The following is a 20,329-nucleotide window of genomic DNA, read 5'->3' as shown; positions in this document are numbered from 1 at the left end:
AAAAACTGAGTGAACCCTTACCCCGCCCACCCTATATCCTCCCACCCCAACCCCAGCCCACCCCCCACCCCGTGTCCAGATCTGTGCATTCATCCAGGGAGACTCCTAATGTTCTCTCCGTATCCTGTGCCTTGGAGATGATGCGAATAGTGACCATGTCGCTGACTGACTTAGCGCCGCCATTCCCCGGGTCGTGGGTTCCCAGGTCGATTGTCATGCATCTCGGGACCAGTCCTGCCCCGCTCGGGCCGGGATGTATACCTCGAATTGAGTGAACGTTCCAACCTCAGGATTGTTGCACTCCATACCAGTTCGTGAGGAATGAACTAGTGTCATTGTTCACCATAGCAGTCAGTTTGTCCATCAAAAACATGTTTTTCACCTTTTTCAGCCAATCTTCCTTTGAGGGGTTTCCGGGCTCTTCCATTTCTGCGCGAGATCCACTCTGCCCGCCCTCAGCATGGTTTCCCACATCCTTGGATATCGGTATGGTTCCCTTTCCTCCGGGTGGAGACCCAATAACATCGTTAGGGGATTAAGTGGTAGGAGTTCCTCTGTTACTTCCGCTATCCAGCCCCTCACCGACCCCCAGTAGGCCTGTACTTTCGAGCAGTGCCACCACATGTGGCCTCTGGAGCCTGTCTGGCTGCATCCCCTTGGGCACCTTGGTGACAGCCCCGGGAACATCTTTGACAGTTTTGCCGGGTCCCTGTGCCACCCCTGTAAGATCTAAAAATTATGTTCCATGTCTGAGGTGGATAAGTTCCCGTGAAATGCTATTTTAAATATTCTAGCCCAGGCGTCCTCTGAGATCTCTTCTCCCGCCAGATCATTCCAGAACGTGCAGAAGCTCCTCCTACCCTGAAGGTTATAAGTATTTAAAATGTAATACATACTAGATACCGCACCCTTTCTTGAGGTCGCCGAGTTGAGGAGCTTCTCGAAGGGGGTTAACTGTCTCCTCAGGTTTGGGCCCCATGACTGGTCGCAGAGGATGCCCTTAAGACTGAGGTATTCGAAAATGGAAAGAGACCCTCATCGGAGAGTGTCCCTCAGGTCCTCATAGGATAGGAATTCGCCCTCTCTAAACATCTGCCCAGCCCATTCCATTCCCATGTCTGACCAGGTTTGGGAATGCCGGAACCCTTTACTACCCAAGTTGAGGGGGCGGCCCCAGAGAGAAGTCATCGGGGATGGCCATGTGGTAAGGTATGCAGTCCAGGGGCCCTCTTTCCAGATGTCCCAGAGAACTCCCAGGGTCGGGTGGGTTTTTAGGTGTTTCGGCATCGTCTTGTGCAGGGCCCATAAGAGGTCACGCACCTTCAGAGGGTGGGCATCCATATCTTCTAAGTATGACCAATACGTTCCCAGTCCCTCTTTCATGTGCTCCAGGAGGACGCGCAGTTGGGCGGCGCAGAAATAAAGGTGAAAATCCGGCAACCAAAATCCCCCCTCCTCCCTCGGTAAAGTCAGGGTGGCCCTCCCGGTCCTTGGGGTTTTCCCCTGCCATACAAAGTCTCGTACTGCATTTTGTAGTTCTCTAAAAGTCTGTGCTGGGACGGTGGTTGGGAGAGCTGTGAAAAGGTACAGGAGCCGAGGCAATATGTTCATCTTTACTGCAGTCATCCGGCCATACCATGAGAATATCATCTTACCCCATCTCCTCAGATCAGATGTGATCTCTGACATTATGGGGTCATAGTTAGTGGTGCTCAATTTCGATATGTCTCTGGTGAGAAGGTCCCCCAGGTACAGTATAGCGACCTTCCCCACTGTAATGCCATGAGACCTGTCCAGAGGGTCTAGCTCTGGGTCCATTGTTCTCATTGGGAGCAAGACAGATTTTGCGGTGTTAATTTTCAGGCTCGAGAAGTGCCCAAATGCAGCCACCAGGGTCAGGAAGGGGGGGAGCGAGGAGCCAGGGTCTACCAGATAGGCTAAGATATCATCCGCAAACAGGGACAGTTTGAATTCAACCTCACCCCTTCTAATTCCCTTGATGTCCGGGTGAGCTCTGATCGCTATGGCTAATGCCTCCATCGTAAGGACAAATATCAGGGGGGAGAGCGGGCATATTTTTATGAGGACTCCTCGTAAGGTTGCCTTGAAAGCGTCCCAAAGCGTGTGCGTGTCCACCTCTCCGTTATCATTAAGCTCAAAGAACTCTGTTATGGCTTCCAGGACATCCTGGGCGTGAACCTCGTCTCTTAATAGGGCATCATTGCATTTCCAGCGTCCTCTGCGTTCTCCACACCAACCCACCGCTAAGGTAATTTGGACCATGTCATGGTCTGAACAAGGGACAGGGTCTATCCTATAGCCTGCGACATATGGACGGAGGATCTTGTCCACAAAGATGTAATCTATCCTAGAGAACGAGTTGTGGATGGTCGAGTAGTAAGTAAAGGAGGGGACATCTGTTCTGGGGGTCGGGATTGTATTCACCAGGCCCAGATCCTCATTGACCCTCTGAACGTTTTGCGCCATGGCTTCATCTGCGGGTCTGAGGTTTTGGGGGCCTACCCGCTTTCTATCTTTGGTTGGGTCTAGAACCATATTGTAATACCCCCCCACCACCAATGGGCCTTGTACAAACAGTTTGAGCCTGTCCCTTACTTCTTCCCAGAATTGGGCTTGTCCTTCGTTGGGCCATACACTACTGCCAGCATTAGGGGGGAGCCCTGTAGGGAGCCCCGTACAAACAGGTATCGGTCCTCAGGGTCTTTCAGGATGGCCTCTTTCTCGAAGCCTACATTCCATGCTACCAGTATGGCCACCCCTCTTTTCTTTACCTAATGGGAAGCGTGGAAGACCTCTTTGATTCCCCCCTCACATTTTAGGTTCTTTACCCCTCGCCCAGTGTGTCTCTTGCAAGAAAAGCAGGTCTAGTTTTGCCCTCCTGAATTCCCTACAAATCAGGCACCTCTTCGTGGGGGTGCTCAGCCCCCGTGCATTCAGGGTACCCACACCCAGGGCCGGCCCGCCATCAGCCATAATCTATGTTTCCTTCTCTAGTGGTCAACAGCATTGCATCGTTACTCCCTTCTCGCTCCCATTGTCTCACCGTTTGGACACTTTTAAAACTTTGCCCCAACTGCCCCCCAAACCCCTCCCAAACAAACAAACCCCAACTAATTTGTGTGCCACCACCCCTCTCTCCGGCGTCCAGCCAGTTAGTTCCGCCATTTCTGGCATTTTGGCCGGTCCACCAGCCTGCCCTCCCCGGCCAGGCGTTCATTGCTAAGCTCGTTTTTGTGAGCCCCCCCCCCCCCAGCATCGTCCCCTCGGTCGCCCCCGCTTTACTTGCTTTTCAAGGGGACTCTAGTTTCGGCTTAAACTCCAATTCTTCAGATTCCGACCTGCAAGTGGTCAAGTCGCTCCGATCGTCTCTGTGTTCCTCATTCTCGGACCTCAGAGTCGTTTCGCTCTCCTTCCTTCACCAGAAAAGGCGTGTTCATTTTTCTAAATTTCCTTGCGCTGGTCTTTTTTCTTCTTCTACCCGACGGCCCTGGGTCATTTGCTCCGCCCTGATCCGACCCTGTTGGTCCCCTTCGGGGGGTCGGTTCCTTCACGTAGTCCTGGAGGGCTCGTCCGCTGGCCCAGGTATTCGAAGGCTAGGGAGAAGGGGTAGCCCCATCTGTATCGTACCCCCTTCTCTTCCAGCAGATGAGTGAGGGGGCGGCATATCCTATGTTTGGCCAGTGTATATGCGGAGAGGTCCTGAAAAATGGAGACCTGGGAATTGTTGTAGGTAATCACCAGAGCTTTCCTGGCGGCCTCCAGCACCCGTGTCTTTTCCGAGTAGTAATGGAACCAGGCCAGAATCGACCGGGGTCCCCCTGCCTGTCCTCCTGCTCTGTGCACCCGATCAAAAGTGAGTTCAGTAGTCATCTCTTCCTCAAAGAGGAGGGCAATAATGTCTCGCACCACTCAAGTGACCTCTCTCTCCATCTCCCCCTCCGCCTCGGGGACCCCGAAAAATCTAAGGTTGTTCCTCCGTTCCCTGTTTTCAAATCGTCTATTTGTCTCGACCTCTACTCCTCCCTCTTCTGAAAGGGCAGATAGCCTCATATTTGTCTCTACCTCTAGGATTGCTGATGACGATTGGTTGGTTTCAATCTGAAGGAGCCTGTCCTCGACTTTGTCCTCGATTTTGTCAACCCGTTGATCCATTTTTTCGAATTTTTGGGCTATGTCGGAGCGCATGTCCCTTATCTCCTGTAGAATTGAGGCGAAGCCCCTCTCCATTGCCGCCGTTGAGGGTGCCGAGGCTTCCAAGTGGGCCATTTCTCTGTCGTGGGACGGGCCATTGTTGTGGGGTCCTGCCTCTTGGTAACAATATTTTTGTAGATTCTTTTGCCAGTTCATCTGGTTACCCCCCGGGCTCGCCGTAGGGTATGCCTCGGTTCTGTGGGGGCCACGGGATCACCTCATAGGCCGGCCAGTGCTGTGTTGGTGGAGGCACCCTCGGGCAAACAGGGACCACCCCCCTCTCGCTTCGGTGGTCCTTCGCGGCTCTTGGGGGATCGCTACCGGGCGGGCACACGCCCCGCCGACTTCTGGCAGGGGCCTCGCACCCAGTGCAGATGCTCCAGGGCCTTCGGCGTCTTCTGTGCACTCTGGGGAGGGGAGGTTGCTTTGTTTGCCGCGGAGGGGTCCCGTCCTGTTTATGATACTGGCGGGGGCCCGTCCGAGCCCACTCTCCTGCTGTCTGTTCCTCCTCTGGTCGTGGGGTCGGGAGCCGGTCCCTGGCGGAGGAAGAGGGGAGGGGGGCGCTCCTCCCGTGGTGTGCAGCGGTGCGGACTCGAGGGTCCCCTCGCCCAGTGCCGAAATGCTGGTCGCCTCTCGGTGCTGGCAGGCGTGGTGGCGGAGGGGGGATTCCCGACCCCAGCGTCGCCACCCCTTCTTCTCCAGGACCTGGTCCGGGGGAATACGCCTTCCTCCTATCCGTGCATGGGTCTCCGCCCACGCGGATGAAGTGTAGGGAGGCCGCCGTCTCGATCAGGTGTTGTGTGCCCGGTCCGCAGGGGGTTCGGTTTCCCCGTTCTATGGTCCACTCACTTAGGGGCTGGATGCCAGTCACGACGGAGGCGGGGGCCGGTCCCTCCCACGCAGTCCCCCAGGTTCGGCGGGCCTCAGCTCCTCCTCCGGCCCCGCGGCCGCTCAGGTCCCCCGTGGCGTCTTCGCTGCTGAGGCCGCGGTTCTGGTTCTCCGCCTTTCGGGGGTCCCCGAACATCGCTGTTTCTCTCACGGGGGGCGCCGGGGGTTCACTGCCCGCTCAGGCTCTTTTGTTCTCCTTGGCGGTTCTCGGGGGGGGTGGCTCAATCCCCGTTGCGACCTGGCTTTGGCGAGAGCTCGGGAATCAGGCAGCCATTGCCTGTGCACCCCCTGGTGGCCCTCCGTTATCGACTTTTAGTGATTACTTTTAAGTGTATTCAGGGTACTATGCCAAGCTATTTGAAGCAACTCATAGTGGAAAAAGTAAAAAGCCGATCATTAAGATCTAGTAACCAGAAACATCTTATGCTCCCTAGAAGTCGAACTAGAAGGGCCAAAAAGGGGAGTCTTTTACCTCTCTGCACCTACAGCCTGGAATAATCTTCCTTCAGACCTCAGAGACCAGCTTAATGTAGAAGCCTGCAAAAGAAAATTGAAAACGTGGCTATTTTCTTAAACTGTTCCCTTCCCTTTTTGGGCTTTGCCCTTCAGGTGTCTTCTCTCTGAGCTTTTGCTTTTGTGTTTGTCAGTGCCCTAATGCCCACGGGTCCAAGGTTTTGCGTTTTACAAATGCTTTAAACTAAAATAAACTAAACTAATGGCAAGGACTTGCTTTCCAAAGCAACTAGAGTGACCCTGGCTTCATTCATAGAAGCAGTGAACTATTCATTCATAGGGGTGTCCCAGATTTAACAAGCATTGACCAAGATATATTTTGGCTTTTGTGTTGATAGGGAATAGGCATTTGCCAGGCACTATAAAAGAGCCAAGCTGCTGGTTTTGTCAATCCTTGTTTTAACAGTATTTCAATGCAAGGAACAAATGTGAGGATACACATATTCCTTACAAATAAAATGACTGAAGGCCCCTTTTTCCCTTGTGCTGGCAGGGGGGTTGTTCTGGCTTTTGGACTTCTGTAAGAATCTCTGCTACCCTGGACTACTTGCCGTCACCTTGGCTAACACATTTTTATTATATTAATAGCTGTTTTACAGTTGCAATTAAGCCATTTACTTTCAGAAAACTGTTAAGAAATAACAATGGCTACCCCATTAAAGCCCATGGTTTGATGTTACTGCATGATAGAAGTAGCTCAGAAATCGTGGGATTATGTGTCTTTTGTGTGGGAGGGCAAGCAGGTGGGTGGGATTGGGAATAGGCATTGGCATGGTCATGGGCGGTCAATGTGTGGGCAAAAAAAACAAGCCCAACCACACGCTATGTGTCTCGCTTAACTGTCAGGACCCGATGGTTCAAATCTGCAAAATAAGTCGCCACAACCTTACAAAGTTGATTCTAATATAGATATTTCAAAGAAAGAAATGACCACCCCCAGAATAGGAGACAGTACCACCTCCCAATCCCAAAGGGTCCAGAAATTCCCCAGTACGTTGTGTCAAAAATCACATGGTTTCCAAGGTGACGGGAAGTCCAGGGTAGCAGCGATTCTTACAGAAGTCCAAAAGCCCGAACAACTGCCCTGCCAGCATAAGGGTACAAATAAGAAACAAATACAAAGGGCCCAACCCATGAGGCACAAGGGCGCAACTAAGGAAGCGCACAAGGGCCGCTGCACTGGTCGATCAAAAGGCACTGGTTCCGCCCTACTATGTCCTTTCTAGGGAAAGTCCAGAAATCCCAATAGTTCCCTGCCACAGGTCACACCAGCAAAAGTTCCAGAAAACAGATAGTGGGGAACACAGCAAAAATCAGCAATCCAAAGGCATCCAGGGGCAAGAGCAGGTCGTAGTCTAAAAGAGAAACCAGAATAAGGCACCAAACACACAGGCAAGACAAGTCCAACAGCAGAGCCAAAGTGTCAGTGACCGGGTGTACTGATACACAAAAACGCAAAACAACTGGACAGACACACCAACGTTGTCCAGTGTAGTTGGCTCTCCTGCGGCCATCTTTATTGGGCCTCGCAACATCCACAGGACGCTCCAGAAGGTTGCGCGCATATGTGCCAGTGCGCTGAGTCTCTTGGGGCTTATAGATTCTTCCAGAGGCACCAAAGGTGACGCCATCCTCTGAAGCCCCAGTACTGGGAGAGCGTTAGAGGGTGTGGCAACCAACCGCAAGTTATGACATTCACATCCTACCTCCCATCTTTCCAAATTCCTCTGCATTTGGTTTTGACTTTTAGGTGGTGCTACAGTGCCATCTCATAGCCCAAACTAAAAAGAAGAGCCTAACTCAAAGTGGGGCAATGTTCACTTTTAAAAGATGTCACACGCGCCCCAATTCCAGCCTGAATCAAACCCTTAGACATACCACACTCTCCTTCATGAAATATGTTGGCTAGAAGTGAGGATGGGCGCTCCTCTTCCGCCACGCACCCTCCCCGATGATCCCAGGCCACAGGGCAGGGTTCACACTAGGCTAGCAAGCCAGCAAAAAAACAAAAGTATTTACCCAGACACTATAAGAGCGGGGCTTTCTGCCCTGCCCCCTCATCACAACAGCCCAGTGCTTTAGATCCTGCACACGGGTCTGCATAGTCTTGGCTCTCCTGATGTTTTGGACTACAGTTCCCATCAGCCCTGGGCAGCAGTCAATGGTGAGGTATCATGGGAGTCAGTCTGGAGAGCCACCCAGGTGACAACGTTTATCTCAGATTCAGCGCAGTTGCAGGCTAGAACCCTGGTGCAGTTAGAAACACAAATGTGAGCCCTAGGATAATGGGGGGCGGGCGGAACTCCAACATAATGTGAGGCGTTCAATGCTCAGTCGCTCCAAACCACAAAGTGCAGGAGTGTATCCAAAACAGTGCAACATTAGTGCTGTTTTCTTTGTTAGGTTCTTTAGCAGCGCATCTGTCAGCACCCCCGAAATAACCGGCCCAGCACAAAGAACATCTAAGCTGAAGGGAGGGCTCATAGCGCGACTATGATCACGTGAACGCCTGAACTCTGCTGGCTGATTAAATGCTTCAAACATTTTACATACGCAGCTGAGGGCACTGTGGCAGCCCATGACATGGGTTTCATCTCTGTGCCATGCGCCGTGTCATCACCTTAATGTTGAAACAGCCCTGCAGGCCTCAGTTACCCCGGGCTGGGAACTATGTTGAACCTTAAGGTGTAACCCTAATCATCTGTTTACTACACGTCCAAAAAGTAGGACCATACCCCGCTGAGCCAGAATTCACATGTGCATGTTCTAGAAGACCACGTGTTGCGGGGCACATGCTGATGGGTAACTTGCACCTGCAGCAACACGTGCATATTGAGACCTGCCAAGACCCAGCCCCAGTTTAAAAGCCATGCCCATGCAAAGCGGGTATCGATATTCATGGAAGAGAGATTCGATGGCATGAGGGGCAGATGTCACTTGAGTATCTGAGCAGGGGGTAAAGCCATGCCAGTGCAATGCTGGCATCGATATTCATGGAAGAGAGATTCGATGGCATGAGGGGCAGATGTCTCTTGAGTATCTGAGCAGGGGGTAAAGCCATGCCAGTGCAATGCGGGCATCGATATTCATGGAAGGAAGAGTCGATGGCATGATGGGCAGATGTCACTTGAGTTTCAGGAGGTAAGGCCATGCCCGTGCAATGTGGGCATCGATATTCATGGAAGGAGGATTCGATGGCATGAGGGGCATATGCCACTTGAGGATCTGAGCGGGGGTAAAGCCATGCCCATGCAGTGGCGGGCTTTGACATTCAAGGAAGGAAGATTCGATGGCATGAGGGGCATATGCCTCTTTAGGTTCTGAGCAGGGGGTAAAGCCATGCCCGTGCCAAGAGGGTATTGATATTCAAGGAAGGAAGATTCGATGGCATGAGGGGCAGATGTCTCTTGAGGATCTGAGCAGGGTGTTGCTTTATCAAATTGATTTTAAATTGGTTTTTAAATATATATAAGATCATGAAAGTGAGGCACCCCTGTTTTGAAGGCTGATCAGAATTAAATTGAGGCAAATTATCAGAAAATCCTGATTGTGCAGATGTTTTTTACAGGTTTAAAAGCGTGCACTAAAAAAATTCTGCTGCCACCGAACAGTTAAAAATGTTTTCTTTTAACAGGTATAATATGTCATAGTCTTAATAGCGTGCAGGCCGTGTCCTGGGTGCAGGCACGTTATGCGCATAGGCAAGACGACGCATGTTGGCACCGGAGAAATGTGTGCTTTTAAAGGTTAGTCTGTGTGGGCAGGGCCTTTGGGACTTGATTCCCGATTGAGTCCATTGTTTAGTTAGGGCCTTTGTGTCTAACGGATCCATTCTTGTTTTAGTGGGTCTTAAGTATCTTTAAAGCCCCTTCGTCAATTTTGCCACCGAAAGGCTCAGGCCAGGGATTCAGGATCTTTTTCCGCCTCCATCATGAGTGTTATTTTGCCATTGGCCCTCATTACAAGGTTGGCGGAATGGGTTTTTCCGGCACCGGTAATGGTGCAGGTGCCGGTAAAACCATTCCGCCCTATTGCGAGATCTCCTCGCGGGACCCGTCCTTACTGGGTCCCGCGAGGAGGCCAGGGAGCTAACAACGGGCCCGTTATAAACGGGCCCATTGTTAGCTCCTTCCCCATTCCCATTGAGCCCTATGGGGGCTCGAATGGGAATGGGGATGGACCGGATCTGGGTTCCTCGGACGAGGAATTACCGGGTCTGCCAAGGTTGGCATGGCCTAGTAAGTCCTCATTTGAGGAACCCGGGCCCGGTATGCGCTAAGGAGGCAACCATGCCACTAAATGAGGCATGGTTACCTCCAACCTCGTAATGAGGGCCATTGTCTTTCCCAGGACTCTCAGGCAAGGAGACTAGTGAAGTTCCTAGAAAGGCGTTTGAACATGGCTACATCGAGAGCCTGATTAGGGGCTTACCAGTATTTCCTCCAGAAACACAGCTAAAGCGCCTCATTATGAGTGTCAGCAACAATGTCAGCAGAACTGCTGGTAATACCGGATGCAGCATTTTTAGTGGACTGGCGCACTCTGAGTTTGCTGGTAGGGACAGTGAACAACTGGCTTGCCTGACCTGACTGGAATTCAAGCCCCTACCGGCTAAGAATTACCCCATTCATGGCAGTGGTACTTCGGTGCCGGTGATTGGGGCAATCCATGGAATGGGAACTTACCGCAGCTGCCGGCACCTGTTATATCCCCGTAACGCTGGGCTATCGGGCGATGGTAATCGTAAGGCGGGTTACCGGCAAACCCGTAATGAGGCTCAAAGGATAGTGCCATTACCACATGCAGTAACCTGGAGGGCAAGCGTAATTCAGAGTCGTCCAGATGCTGAAGTTGTTCCCCTTTTGGAGTTCCATACAACTCCAATGGAAAATGTCATATTACCGCTTGCGGCATTAGCACATGCAGTAATATCTCATCCATTAATGCTTTTGTGTGCAGTTAATTACTGCCACACAACAGAGGCAGGAATTGAAGTTCTGAAAGGAAACTCTGAAGAGTTCCTAAAAGGAAACTCATAATTTGCCGGAGCGATAAAGCATGCAGTATTCAGGAATTTACCGTTGCCACCAAACTTACCACCCACTAATCTCAGCAGCCCGGGTACCTATGCAGCTCATCTATTGAGACCCACGTTAAGCTAACACCTTACTTGATGAGTGCCTAGATTTGATTGCTGCCCTGCAAATGTGTACCCACGAAATCCAATCATGGAGGATTTCACACTGAGGGTAGAGTGCAGGTAAAAGCTGGCTACAACCCTCTGAATATGGGCGTATTCAGGTTTCACCCCCACAAAGCAGGCTTTGGATGTAATAGGCAGACTGGATTTAATGGCAAAATTTGGAAGGCACCCTCTCTTCGTGGTCTAATAGCCTACTTTTTTCGTCATGGTTAAAATGCACATAATTTAACGTGACCACTATAAAGCACTCCCCTCCCGTCCAGTGATCAGCTTCATAGACATTAAGAAGGTCTCCAAATTGTAATTCAAGCGTCCTTTCCTCTCCTTCTACACCCTGGGAGAATGCCAGCCCAGGCCAGATGTTTGCTACCTGGCCACGTCATAAAGGAACATCTCATTTCTGTTGGATTTGATTGGACCGAGGCTTGAGCGGGAGCAGAAGAAACCTGGTCTGGAGCCCGCCAATGTGGCGAGAGTTGGAGATGAATTAGAGAATCTTGTCTTAAGCAATGTCCGAGGTGGTGAGCAGAGTGGCCATCATGCCGTGGTTATAGGATTTGATTGGCGGCGAATCTGCCTATTTATTTATTTATTTGGATTTGTCAAGCGCCCAGCGGCCCGGAGGCATCGTGGCGCCTTTACAGAATATTCAACCTAGTACATGTTAACAAACATTGGTTACAGTAGATATGTATAACATTGTCGAGCAGGTGTTCCAAGGTTACAGAGGAACAATGTTGGAGGCAGTGCAAGGTAATAATACGATTTAGTTAAACAACTTTGTTTTCAAGGATTTTCTGAACAAAGAGAGTGATTCCTCACTCCTTAGGCAGGGTGGTAGCGAGTTCCATGCTTTAGGGGCTAGGACTTCAAAGCTGGTACCGCCAGCTTTTGCTCTGTAGAAGGCTGGGACTGAGAGTTGGTGTGAATATTTGTTGTGTTTTGGTCTGTGGGTTGGTGCTAGGTGTATTCTTCCTACTAGCTAAGCTGGAGCAGTTTGGGAGATGCATCTGTGTGTGATGGTGAGGGCTTTGAATGTTATACACTCTTTGACTGGGAGCCAGTGGGCGTCTCTTCTTGCCTGAGTGATGTGCTCTCTCCTGGTAATTCTGAGAGCAGCTCTGAGGACGTTGTTTTGTGCTATCCGCAGTCGGTTGATGTTGTTTGTGGACGTGCCAAGGAGTAGGACGTTGCAATAGTCCAGTTTTGCACCTATTGTGGCTCTGGCAATGTTGAGGCGGTTCTTTGGTAATAGGTAGGGTTTCACATCATTTATGATTTTTGAGGTGATGCCTATCACATGAGCTGTTGACGGAGTCTGACCCGCCTCAGACACAAGAGCTCCTGAACAAGGCTCTCAGAATATTGGATCAACACTGCAAATATTTACTTGATATTTTTCAGTAAATATTTGAACTTCAGTGATGAGCTGCTAAAAAAGTAACCTTCCTTTAACTAAGACACTCTCTTGAAAAAGCGCCTCGATGCCCATGGGCTGTTAGTGCGCTTTACAAATCTAAATAAATAAATAAAAAATAAAAACCATGTGGCTCAATCTCGAAACAGCACCTTTCCCCTGAATGTCCCGAGCCACTCAGAGGCTTTCAGACCCGTCGGCCCAAGCACGTTAAGCGTACAGCAGTATACACCAGGGCATCTAAGCAGCCTCTGGAGCACTACAGGGCCATGGGACCATGTAGTGCATTGCCACATTTGCCACGGGCATCTCGGCACTGTTGAACAGCAAGTGGTCCCAGGCGTCGTGGCAAAATCAGCCACAGACTCTTGCGGTAGATCAGTGAGTGAAAAGCAGCGTGCAAGCAATCCACAAGACAGAACACACACCAACAATCAAACTGTATATGGCGCAGCTGCCCCCATTCCTGGGATGCAGGGTTTCTATGCCGTAATGCACACCGGCTGTTCTAAGGAAGGTGGTGGTCCATGCATCGTACAGCGGCAACAGTATACTATGTCGCGTTGTGAATTACATGGTTCTCAGGCGACAGCTCTTAAATACTGATCAGGTCCGCACACCTTGGCGAACACACTTTGCAACAACCAGTACACATTCTTGGATGCATTTCGTACAACTCAGCAGTTTTTGACTACAACTAAAGTTCTTCTGCGGCTCAGGGAGTGCCTGTCAGCTGAATGTTGCTAATTCTACCTGCAGAAGCTGTCTCGCCTGGCGGGTGCTCGTATAAATCACACTTGCTTATGCCAAGCAGGCACTACGTCCGAAGCGGAGAAGCGAGCCGCATCTATTGGCGTGCTCAGGGAAACTTTCCGGTTAAGGCATGCGCATAACGATATGGGACTCTGCAGTTAATGGTGGTAAGGCAGTGGATTAATATGGCAGCGGCGGATGGCCTACCTAACACAAGGAGAGACAGTGAAGTTCATAAACGGAGGACCCAATTTCAATTACGACGACAGAGATATTGTAAAGCATGCGATCATCAACCCCTATGGAAATCACATTCTGATGACCCACAAAAATCCATCCAATTGCGGCCCAATATCAAAACTTCCCTTCCAAAGTAAGAGCCTAGGGAGGTTATTGACAAACCTCTTCATACATTTGTGTGGTGGGCCCGCACCATCCTCCTTGACTGTCCTTGACTGTCCATGAGACATCAGGCCCCCGTGGGAGAATGAACCTGTATAAATGGGTGAATGAACTGTTCACACAAACAACACTTTGGTTCATCAGGGAGATCTAATGGCCAAAGAATCTAGCACTGAACTGAGAGTGGCAACATTAGTTAAGGGCCTTGTTACGAGTATGGTGGTGTGGAATTACTGCCACTTTTCTCGCTCCGTCATACTACGCGTTTGGCCCTGGAGTGTGGGATTTACCCCCAACATCATGCTGGAGGTAAATCCTCCCACTTTCTGCCAAAAATCAGCAAAATCGTCAGAATTACTGCTGCGGTAATTGCACTGAAATCCCCATGGAGTCCTATGGACTCCAAATTAATGGGGTCTAACACCCCCACTACCACTTGCAATCCGGCGGTAAACTTGTTGGACCAAGTGGCCCTAACGGAAATTTCATTGGGTGGTATTCCCGCAGATTTACTGCTGGAATACCGCCCAATTCATAATGAGGCCCTTTGCCAAATTCCCTGAATAAATAGTAGCGAGACATTGCTCACCGTTCCAAATGATGGGCTTAGGAGTTCAAGTGTTTGTTAAGAGTGAGGGATGCACACATATTCCCATTGCATTTTCCAATTCCATAAACTGCACTGGGTGGTGTAAATTAAGATTGCTGGAATTGATGTGGTTAGGTTGAATTTCTCTGCTATTTGGATTCTCTCACTCAATCAGAACTGAGATCTATGGGGTCTTGAAAGCTAGCAGACAAAAATATGGAGTTAGCCTAATAAAGTATCATTGCTGCAAAATCTTCTGTTGTTTTTTGCTTTTTTAATAAATGCATATCTCCCGATTACACAAATGAAGCCTTTTTCCTATGATAAATTAAAATGTCAGTTTAATTATCGGGTTTGATTAATGGGGGACTGACACATTTCCCTGACAACTCTGTCTTGGAGCAGGATCCTAAAAAAAAGTTAGAAAGCTACTAGCATGTAGAGCTCACACATAGATAGATCTTTGGGTAATCCTCTCCCATCTCTTTCATTCTCCATTGCCAGGAGCAAGAAACTGGAGGAGACTCTAACCTTGCATGAGTACCTGAGGGAATCGAACGATTTGCTGGAGTGGATCCGCCAGCAGATGATGGTGGCCGGTTCCGAGGAATATGGCAATGACTACGAGCATGTGCTGGTGAGTCTTTGACTTCTCTGCTGCCCAAACTTGGATGTCTCTTCTGTCCCACTGCATCTCAGGAAGGTAACAACATAGACAGGTACTAGAGGTTCACATTGGCCCACATTCCCATCTACTCATCTTGCGTCCAGTCAAGTCGTTCTGGACAGCTGTTACTATGGAAACTACGGGTGATGTATTCTAGGCATACATAGAAGGCACGATTGCATAGGAGTCCAGTGAATATGTTTTTCTGCTCACTACGTTATAGTTTGAAAACACTTCCTAATGCAGGCGCCTCCAACCTTTGGGTCTCCAGATGTGTTGGACTACAACTCCCATGATCCCTCGCCATTGACTATGCTGACTATGACTGGAGGGATTTGTAGTCCAAAACATAAAGAGAGCCAAGGGCTAAAGACCCCTGCACACTATCTTGTTGAGAAATACAGTTTATGTTGGACTTGCTTAAGAGCTTGTAGGTTTTCCTCCTTCTGTGTGCCTAGAAAATGAAATCAATAAAATATCAATAAAGCTTGCTTTTCCTCTTCGCCCTTAAGGGGGGAGCTATAGTCACTCTGCTGAGGTCCCCTTCCTAGCTCTGGGAGCTACAGGTGGAATGATCAAGGGGGCTGGTTGCCTCTCACACTAATGGATGATGGACTCGGGCTATCTTGGGGAGGATGCCCTGGTCTCCCCCACTTATCCCTGTCGCATAGCAGGGAACGGTCCCTTTAGACCTGAGGGCACTGTCCCTTGAAGCGATTCGGTCTGATCCTGAGGAATGTAAAATATTAACAGTGATAGAATGTCTTCCCTCTCTTTGCCCAGGCAGTCAGTCACTACATGCTCTCCTGTGGCAGCATGCCATAACAGATATACAAAGGAAATGACAGCAATAAATATAATAATTCACAATAAAAAATAATTAGAGCATTAAAACACAACAATACATTTCATCAGCATTAGCACCCTGGGCAGGGGTGACAGCCAATCAAGGAGCTCGGAATGCGGGCTCACACTTCTACTGTCAGCCTGCGTTCCAAGCTACTTGATGGCCAGTTGCCCCGCCCACCATCTTCCCCCCACTGTCTCTGCTTTTTCCCCCCTCTCACTTCCCCCATCCCACTTACCTGATTGCGGCAGCGGGGACTCACCGCCGCAGCTCCTGTCAGCTCCTATCCCAGTGTGAGCGCCATGGAAATGGAAGAGAGACTCCATACGGAGTCCTGCCTTCCAATTCCATGGCAGCCATGTTGGTGTAGTATTTACTCTCCGTGAACAGGGCGCTGCGAGGCCTCCCGTTCACAGAGAGAAAATACTTTGCTTGTTTTCCATATCATTAGCACCCGGGTAGCGCACCACACGGGTGATAATGGTGATATGCTCCTGTAGGTAACGACCTCTCCCCCTTGTTAAGGGACCCTCGCTGCACTCAGGCCCTTAAATTGGGCGGCGGGACGCTGCCTACAGGGTGTGCTTCCATCTCGGGGCATATCGCCTCAATGGTTCTAAATAGTAATTTCATGGCAGTCTCGTTAACCTGAAAAAAAACAGCTTCCACCTGGAACCTAATTGGGTCTAAGTTATTAGTTGCTTTAACTTAGTCCCTTTGTTTACAGCAATCTTCACACATGTCATTAATGTGTGTAGTACTGCTGGGAGTAACAGGGCAATACTTGCCTTTCTGAATCTTTGCATCATACTCCATTGAAGGATCTGGTGAGCAGTATGAGGCACTTTTTCCTCAAGATGATATACCACAGACAAAAAAAAGAGAAAGTGAGTTCTATCCTCCCTCGATCATTGGGTGTATTTGTATTTTGTATTTGTATTTGAGTTTTTTGAGCGCTTAATGTCTAAGCACTGGACAGAGTAGACACGGTACGATAGAAATGAACATGTGAGAAACAAATGAACCAACAGATCAGCGAGAGAGGAGGCGAGCTTTGAGGTGGGACTTAAAATGGGGAAAAGAAGATATGGAACATAGGCAGAGAAGGAGGGAGTCCTCATTTTTGGGGCCAAGCAGAGCAAAGTAGCGGAAAACGGGATGGCGCACAGGGGGACGGGGGACAGTTAAGAGGAAAAAGGATTGGGAGCAGAGCAATCGGGCAGGGGAGTAGAAAGAGATTAAGGAAGAGAGATAAGGAGGGGCAAGGCTATACAGACACTTGAAGACAATACAAAGGAAGTCCAAGAGTAAACTAGTTTCGAAAGAAAGCCAGAGTAGAGAGTGTAGAGCAGAAGTAATAGAATTGCAGGGGGGAAGAGTACAGAGTACCCGAATAGATGAATGATAGAATGAATGAAGAGGAGCTAGGTGAGATCCCGGAAAAAGCCAACAAGAATGGAGGAGGAGTAGAATAGTCTGGAAAATAGAGAGTAAATGAGGAGCTCGGTAGCAGAGAATGTGGAAACTGGCGATTTTGAATGTTGATGTTGAATAGTTGATAGAGAGAAGAATGGGACATGGAAGAGATGTTAGGAGAAAGAAGAGTCAAGAATCAAAAATAACACCAAGATTATGTGCAAACGGAGAGGTGGAGAGGATATAAGGGGGAAACAAGACTGAACAAGGAGGTAATGGAAGGGGAATAGAAAGATCAGGGAAGAATAGGGTATTAGGTGTATAGACCTTTTTAAAAATACAGAATAAACTGCACAGAGCGGTCTTTCTAAATCGAACAGTCAGCCCCTGCGACGCACACGAGTGCACACAGGGGCTGACAAGCAGCCAGGAACCGGAAGCGGCCGTGACAGAGAATGATTCAGTATGTGTGTTGCGTGTGTGTGTGTTGCATGTTTGTTTTAGTGTTTGTTTATTTTTGGGGGGTGTGGGGGTGCTGAGGGAGGGGCGATCAGGGGGTGAAACCCCCCAATGTTGAACAAATCCCATTGGGGGAGGGTGCACGAGGGAGTGTGTTGGTGGGAGGTGGCGAGGCAATGTGGGGTTTCGCTTGTTGTAGGCCACCCAAAATAGGACGAAAAAAATCAGTCTTTTTGTTGGGTGACCTACAAAAAGCGAAACGTTCACATAGTACCAAGAATAGAACATCCATTTTTGAGGGATTCAAGTGGAGATAGTGGGAGGACATTGATGACTTAACAGCAGGAGCACAGGCAGTCAAGGAAGAGAAGGAAGTCAGTGAAGGAATTGATCTGTGAGTCATCTGCATAGAGAAAAGCCAAAAGAAGAAATGATAGAGCTGCGAGAAGAGGTATAGAGGGAAGGAGAGGGCCAATGCCTGAGCCTTGGGGGACATCATGTCAAAGAGACAGAAGGGTAGAAGAGTGACCTGCCCAGGAGATAGAGAAAGTGCGTCCTGAGAGGAAAGAATGAAACCAGTTGAGAGTAGAGTCTCAAAAGCTCAGTTCGGCAAGAGAGGAAAGAAGAATAGTGTGGCTGACCATGTCAAACGTGGCCGAGAGATCAAGAAGTGCAAGAACACAGGAATGTTTAGACTGGCCATAGGAGAGAAGTTAATTTGTGACCGATGAGAGAGCGGTTTCAGTGGAGTGGCATGTCCCAAAGCCCGACTGGAAAAGAGGTTGGAGACAGTGCAGGTTGATAAAAGAGGAAACTTGGGAATAAAGTGAGTGCTTGAGAAGCTTTGAGAGAAAAGGGAGAAGATAAATTGGGTGGTAATTAGAAGGCAGGGAGGGATGACGTGTAGGTTTTTCTGGATAGGAAGGATTGATGCATGCTCAAAGTTAGAGGGAACAGTGGAAGATGAACGATAAGTATTGAAGAAGGCAGTAAGAAAGAAAAGAAGTGTTGAATAATTAGGCGTGATTAGATAGGAAGGAATAGCTGCATCAGGAGGTGTATGGGATGAGCCCCAGATAAGGCAGAGGCGATGTCCACATCGGTGAGAGGGTAAAATGTAAACATCACCAGAACAAGAGAATTAGAGCAGCTAAGGGAAAAGGAAGGAGAAGAGGCAGTAGAGGGAATAGAAGACCAAAGAAGAGAGACTTTGGAAGCAAAGTAGGGTGGAAGGCAGATCATTTAAGCATATCATTATTTAACGGCAGCTGGTTGAGCCATAGTCTAGAGAATAGTATTTGTCCTTGATCACATGTATAAGGTTATGGACATTATCATTAATTAAATAGTTAGATGTGTCCAAATATTTGGTTGCAGTGATCATATTGAGGTTTTGCATCCAGCGCTCACATGATCTCATGGTTGGTATACTTTCTTAGCTTCTACTCACTGAGTGCCTTCCTATATCTTCAGGAGATGTAAACCAGCTGTCCTTTCTACTATTTGCAAGTGTCACCTTCATGAATTTCAGCCATAGGACCTTTGGCGATTGGTGTCTGGACCATAATTCCTCAACAAAGGTTTTATTTAATAATAATGTATTTTTTTGATTAATAAAAATCACTGGGAACACAATGCATTTTTGGCATAAAAACACATACAGAATTTGCCATTAATAACGGAGCAGAGGACATGGGTCCTTTACAACGGGGTGAGAGAATGTGCCTTGAAGAGCAGATGTTGCAGGGGAAGGTGGAAACAAACTAGGGACAGGGACAGGACAGAATGGTATGCAGTCTCTATGTTATGAAGAATGAACATATATTGAATATTTCATACAAAACATTTTATCAAGAATGCACTTCGGGGTGGGATAAAGGGTTAGGGTTAAATCGTTTATAATGACTCGAACCCCGCGCTGGACCCTGCTCAACAACCACAACCTTTTCCGAGCCCTGGGGAGGCTGAAGCCGCAGCCGCGAACACTGCGACAAGGACGTAACATAGCAGGGGCAACTCGGTCACAAGTGGAGGCCCAGACAATGTCGTGAGGGACAAGTCCACCCTTAGTCTCCACATTCACATTATTCCACATCATGGGCAAGGAAGGAAACAAGAAAACCACGACGCAAAACACCATGGATCAATGTGCCACGAGCACACAGCCAGCCCCAAACGCGGAGGTCCCGGGGACGACCCCCCCTCCAATGGAAGAACCACTGTCACTAAAGGACGTGATGACCCCAATCGCCAGTTTGGGCTCTTAAATGGAGCAAAAAATTGACACTATTTCCACCGAGGTCTTCTTCCATCGCCACGACCGCAAGAAGCTCTCATGCCGAACGGGAGAAGCATAGCAGCGAAAATCTAGCGTGGAGGATGACGTAGGCACTGTGCACCAGCAACTCACACAAACACTGAACCGCCTGAAAACCTTGGAAGCCTGAGTGGAGGAGGGAGAGGGCAGGTCCTGACGCAATAACATTCGCTTTTTAGGCCTGCCGGAGCGCACAGGGGGTCCCAGCATGGAACTCTTCCTGGAGGAATGGCTGGCAGATCTCTTCGTGCCGAAAACCTTCTTGAACTTCTTCTCGGTGGAATGTGCACATTGCGTGCCCACGGGTCGCCCAACCACGGGGGCGCCCCCAAGGACAATTACTGTGAAAATTCTTAATTACCGCGACAGAGACGCCATCCTACAGATGGCCAGAACACAAGGGAAGGTGGTATATAATGGATCCAGGATGGCCTTCTTCCCAGACTACACCCACAAAGTTCAGAAGGCCAGACAGTCCTTTGAACACTTGAAATGGAAGCTTCACTCTATGAATGTGAAATATGGGCTGCTGTTCCCGGCACAGCTGAAGATCCAACATGAAGGCAAGACAGTCCACTTCACTGATTCCCAGGAGGCATGGAGATGGGCGGCGACCCACATAAGAGGAGACTGGACCGGGGCCGAT

At 49.3% G+C, this 20,329-nt stretch overlaps 1 protein-coding gene across 3 annotated transcripts in view; it reads left to right on the top strand.

Annotated features, from left to right (window-relative positions):
* Window positions 1–20,329, top strand: part of SPTBN5 (spectrin beta, non-erythrocytic 5) — a 1,050,196-nt gene that overhangs the window by 391,283 nt on the left and 638,584 nt on the right. For all 3 annotated transcript variants that reach the window (XR_011283950.1, XM_069638812.1, XM_069638811.1), the window contains exon 25: window positions 14,482–14,614. Coding sequence is in view for 2 of the 3 variants with exons in the window: in XM_069638812.1 (XP_069494913.1) it covers window positions 14,482–14,614 (133 nt within the window). In the remaining variant the exon portion in view is untranslated. The remainder of the gene's footprint in view (window positions 1–14,481; window positions 14,615–20,329) is intronic.

This window comes from Ambystoma mexicanum, chromosome 14, assembly GCF_040938575.1.
Source record: "Ambystoma mexicanum isolate Mex_15411 chromosome 14, UKY_AmexF1_1, whole genome shotgun sequence".
Taxonomy (NCBI): domain Eukaryota; kingdom Metazoa; phylum Chordata; class Amphibia; order Caudata; family Ambystomatidae; genus Ambystoma; species Ambystoma mexicanum.
Note: the sequence above shows the minus strand (reverse complement) of the source record. Positions and strands in the feature narration are given on the sequence as shown.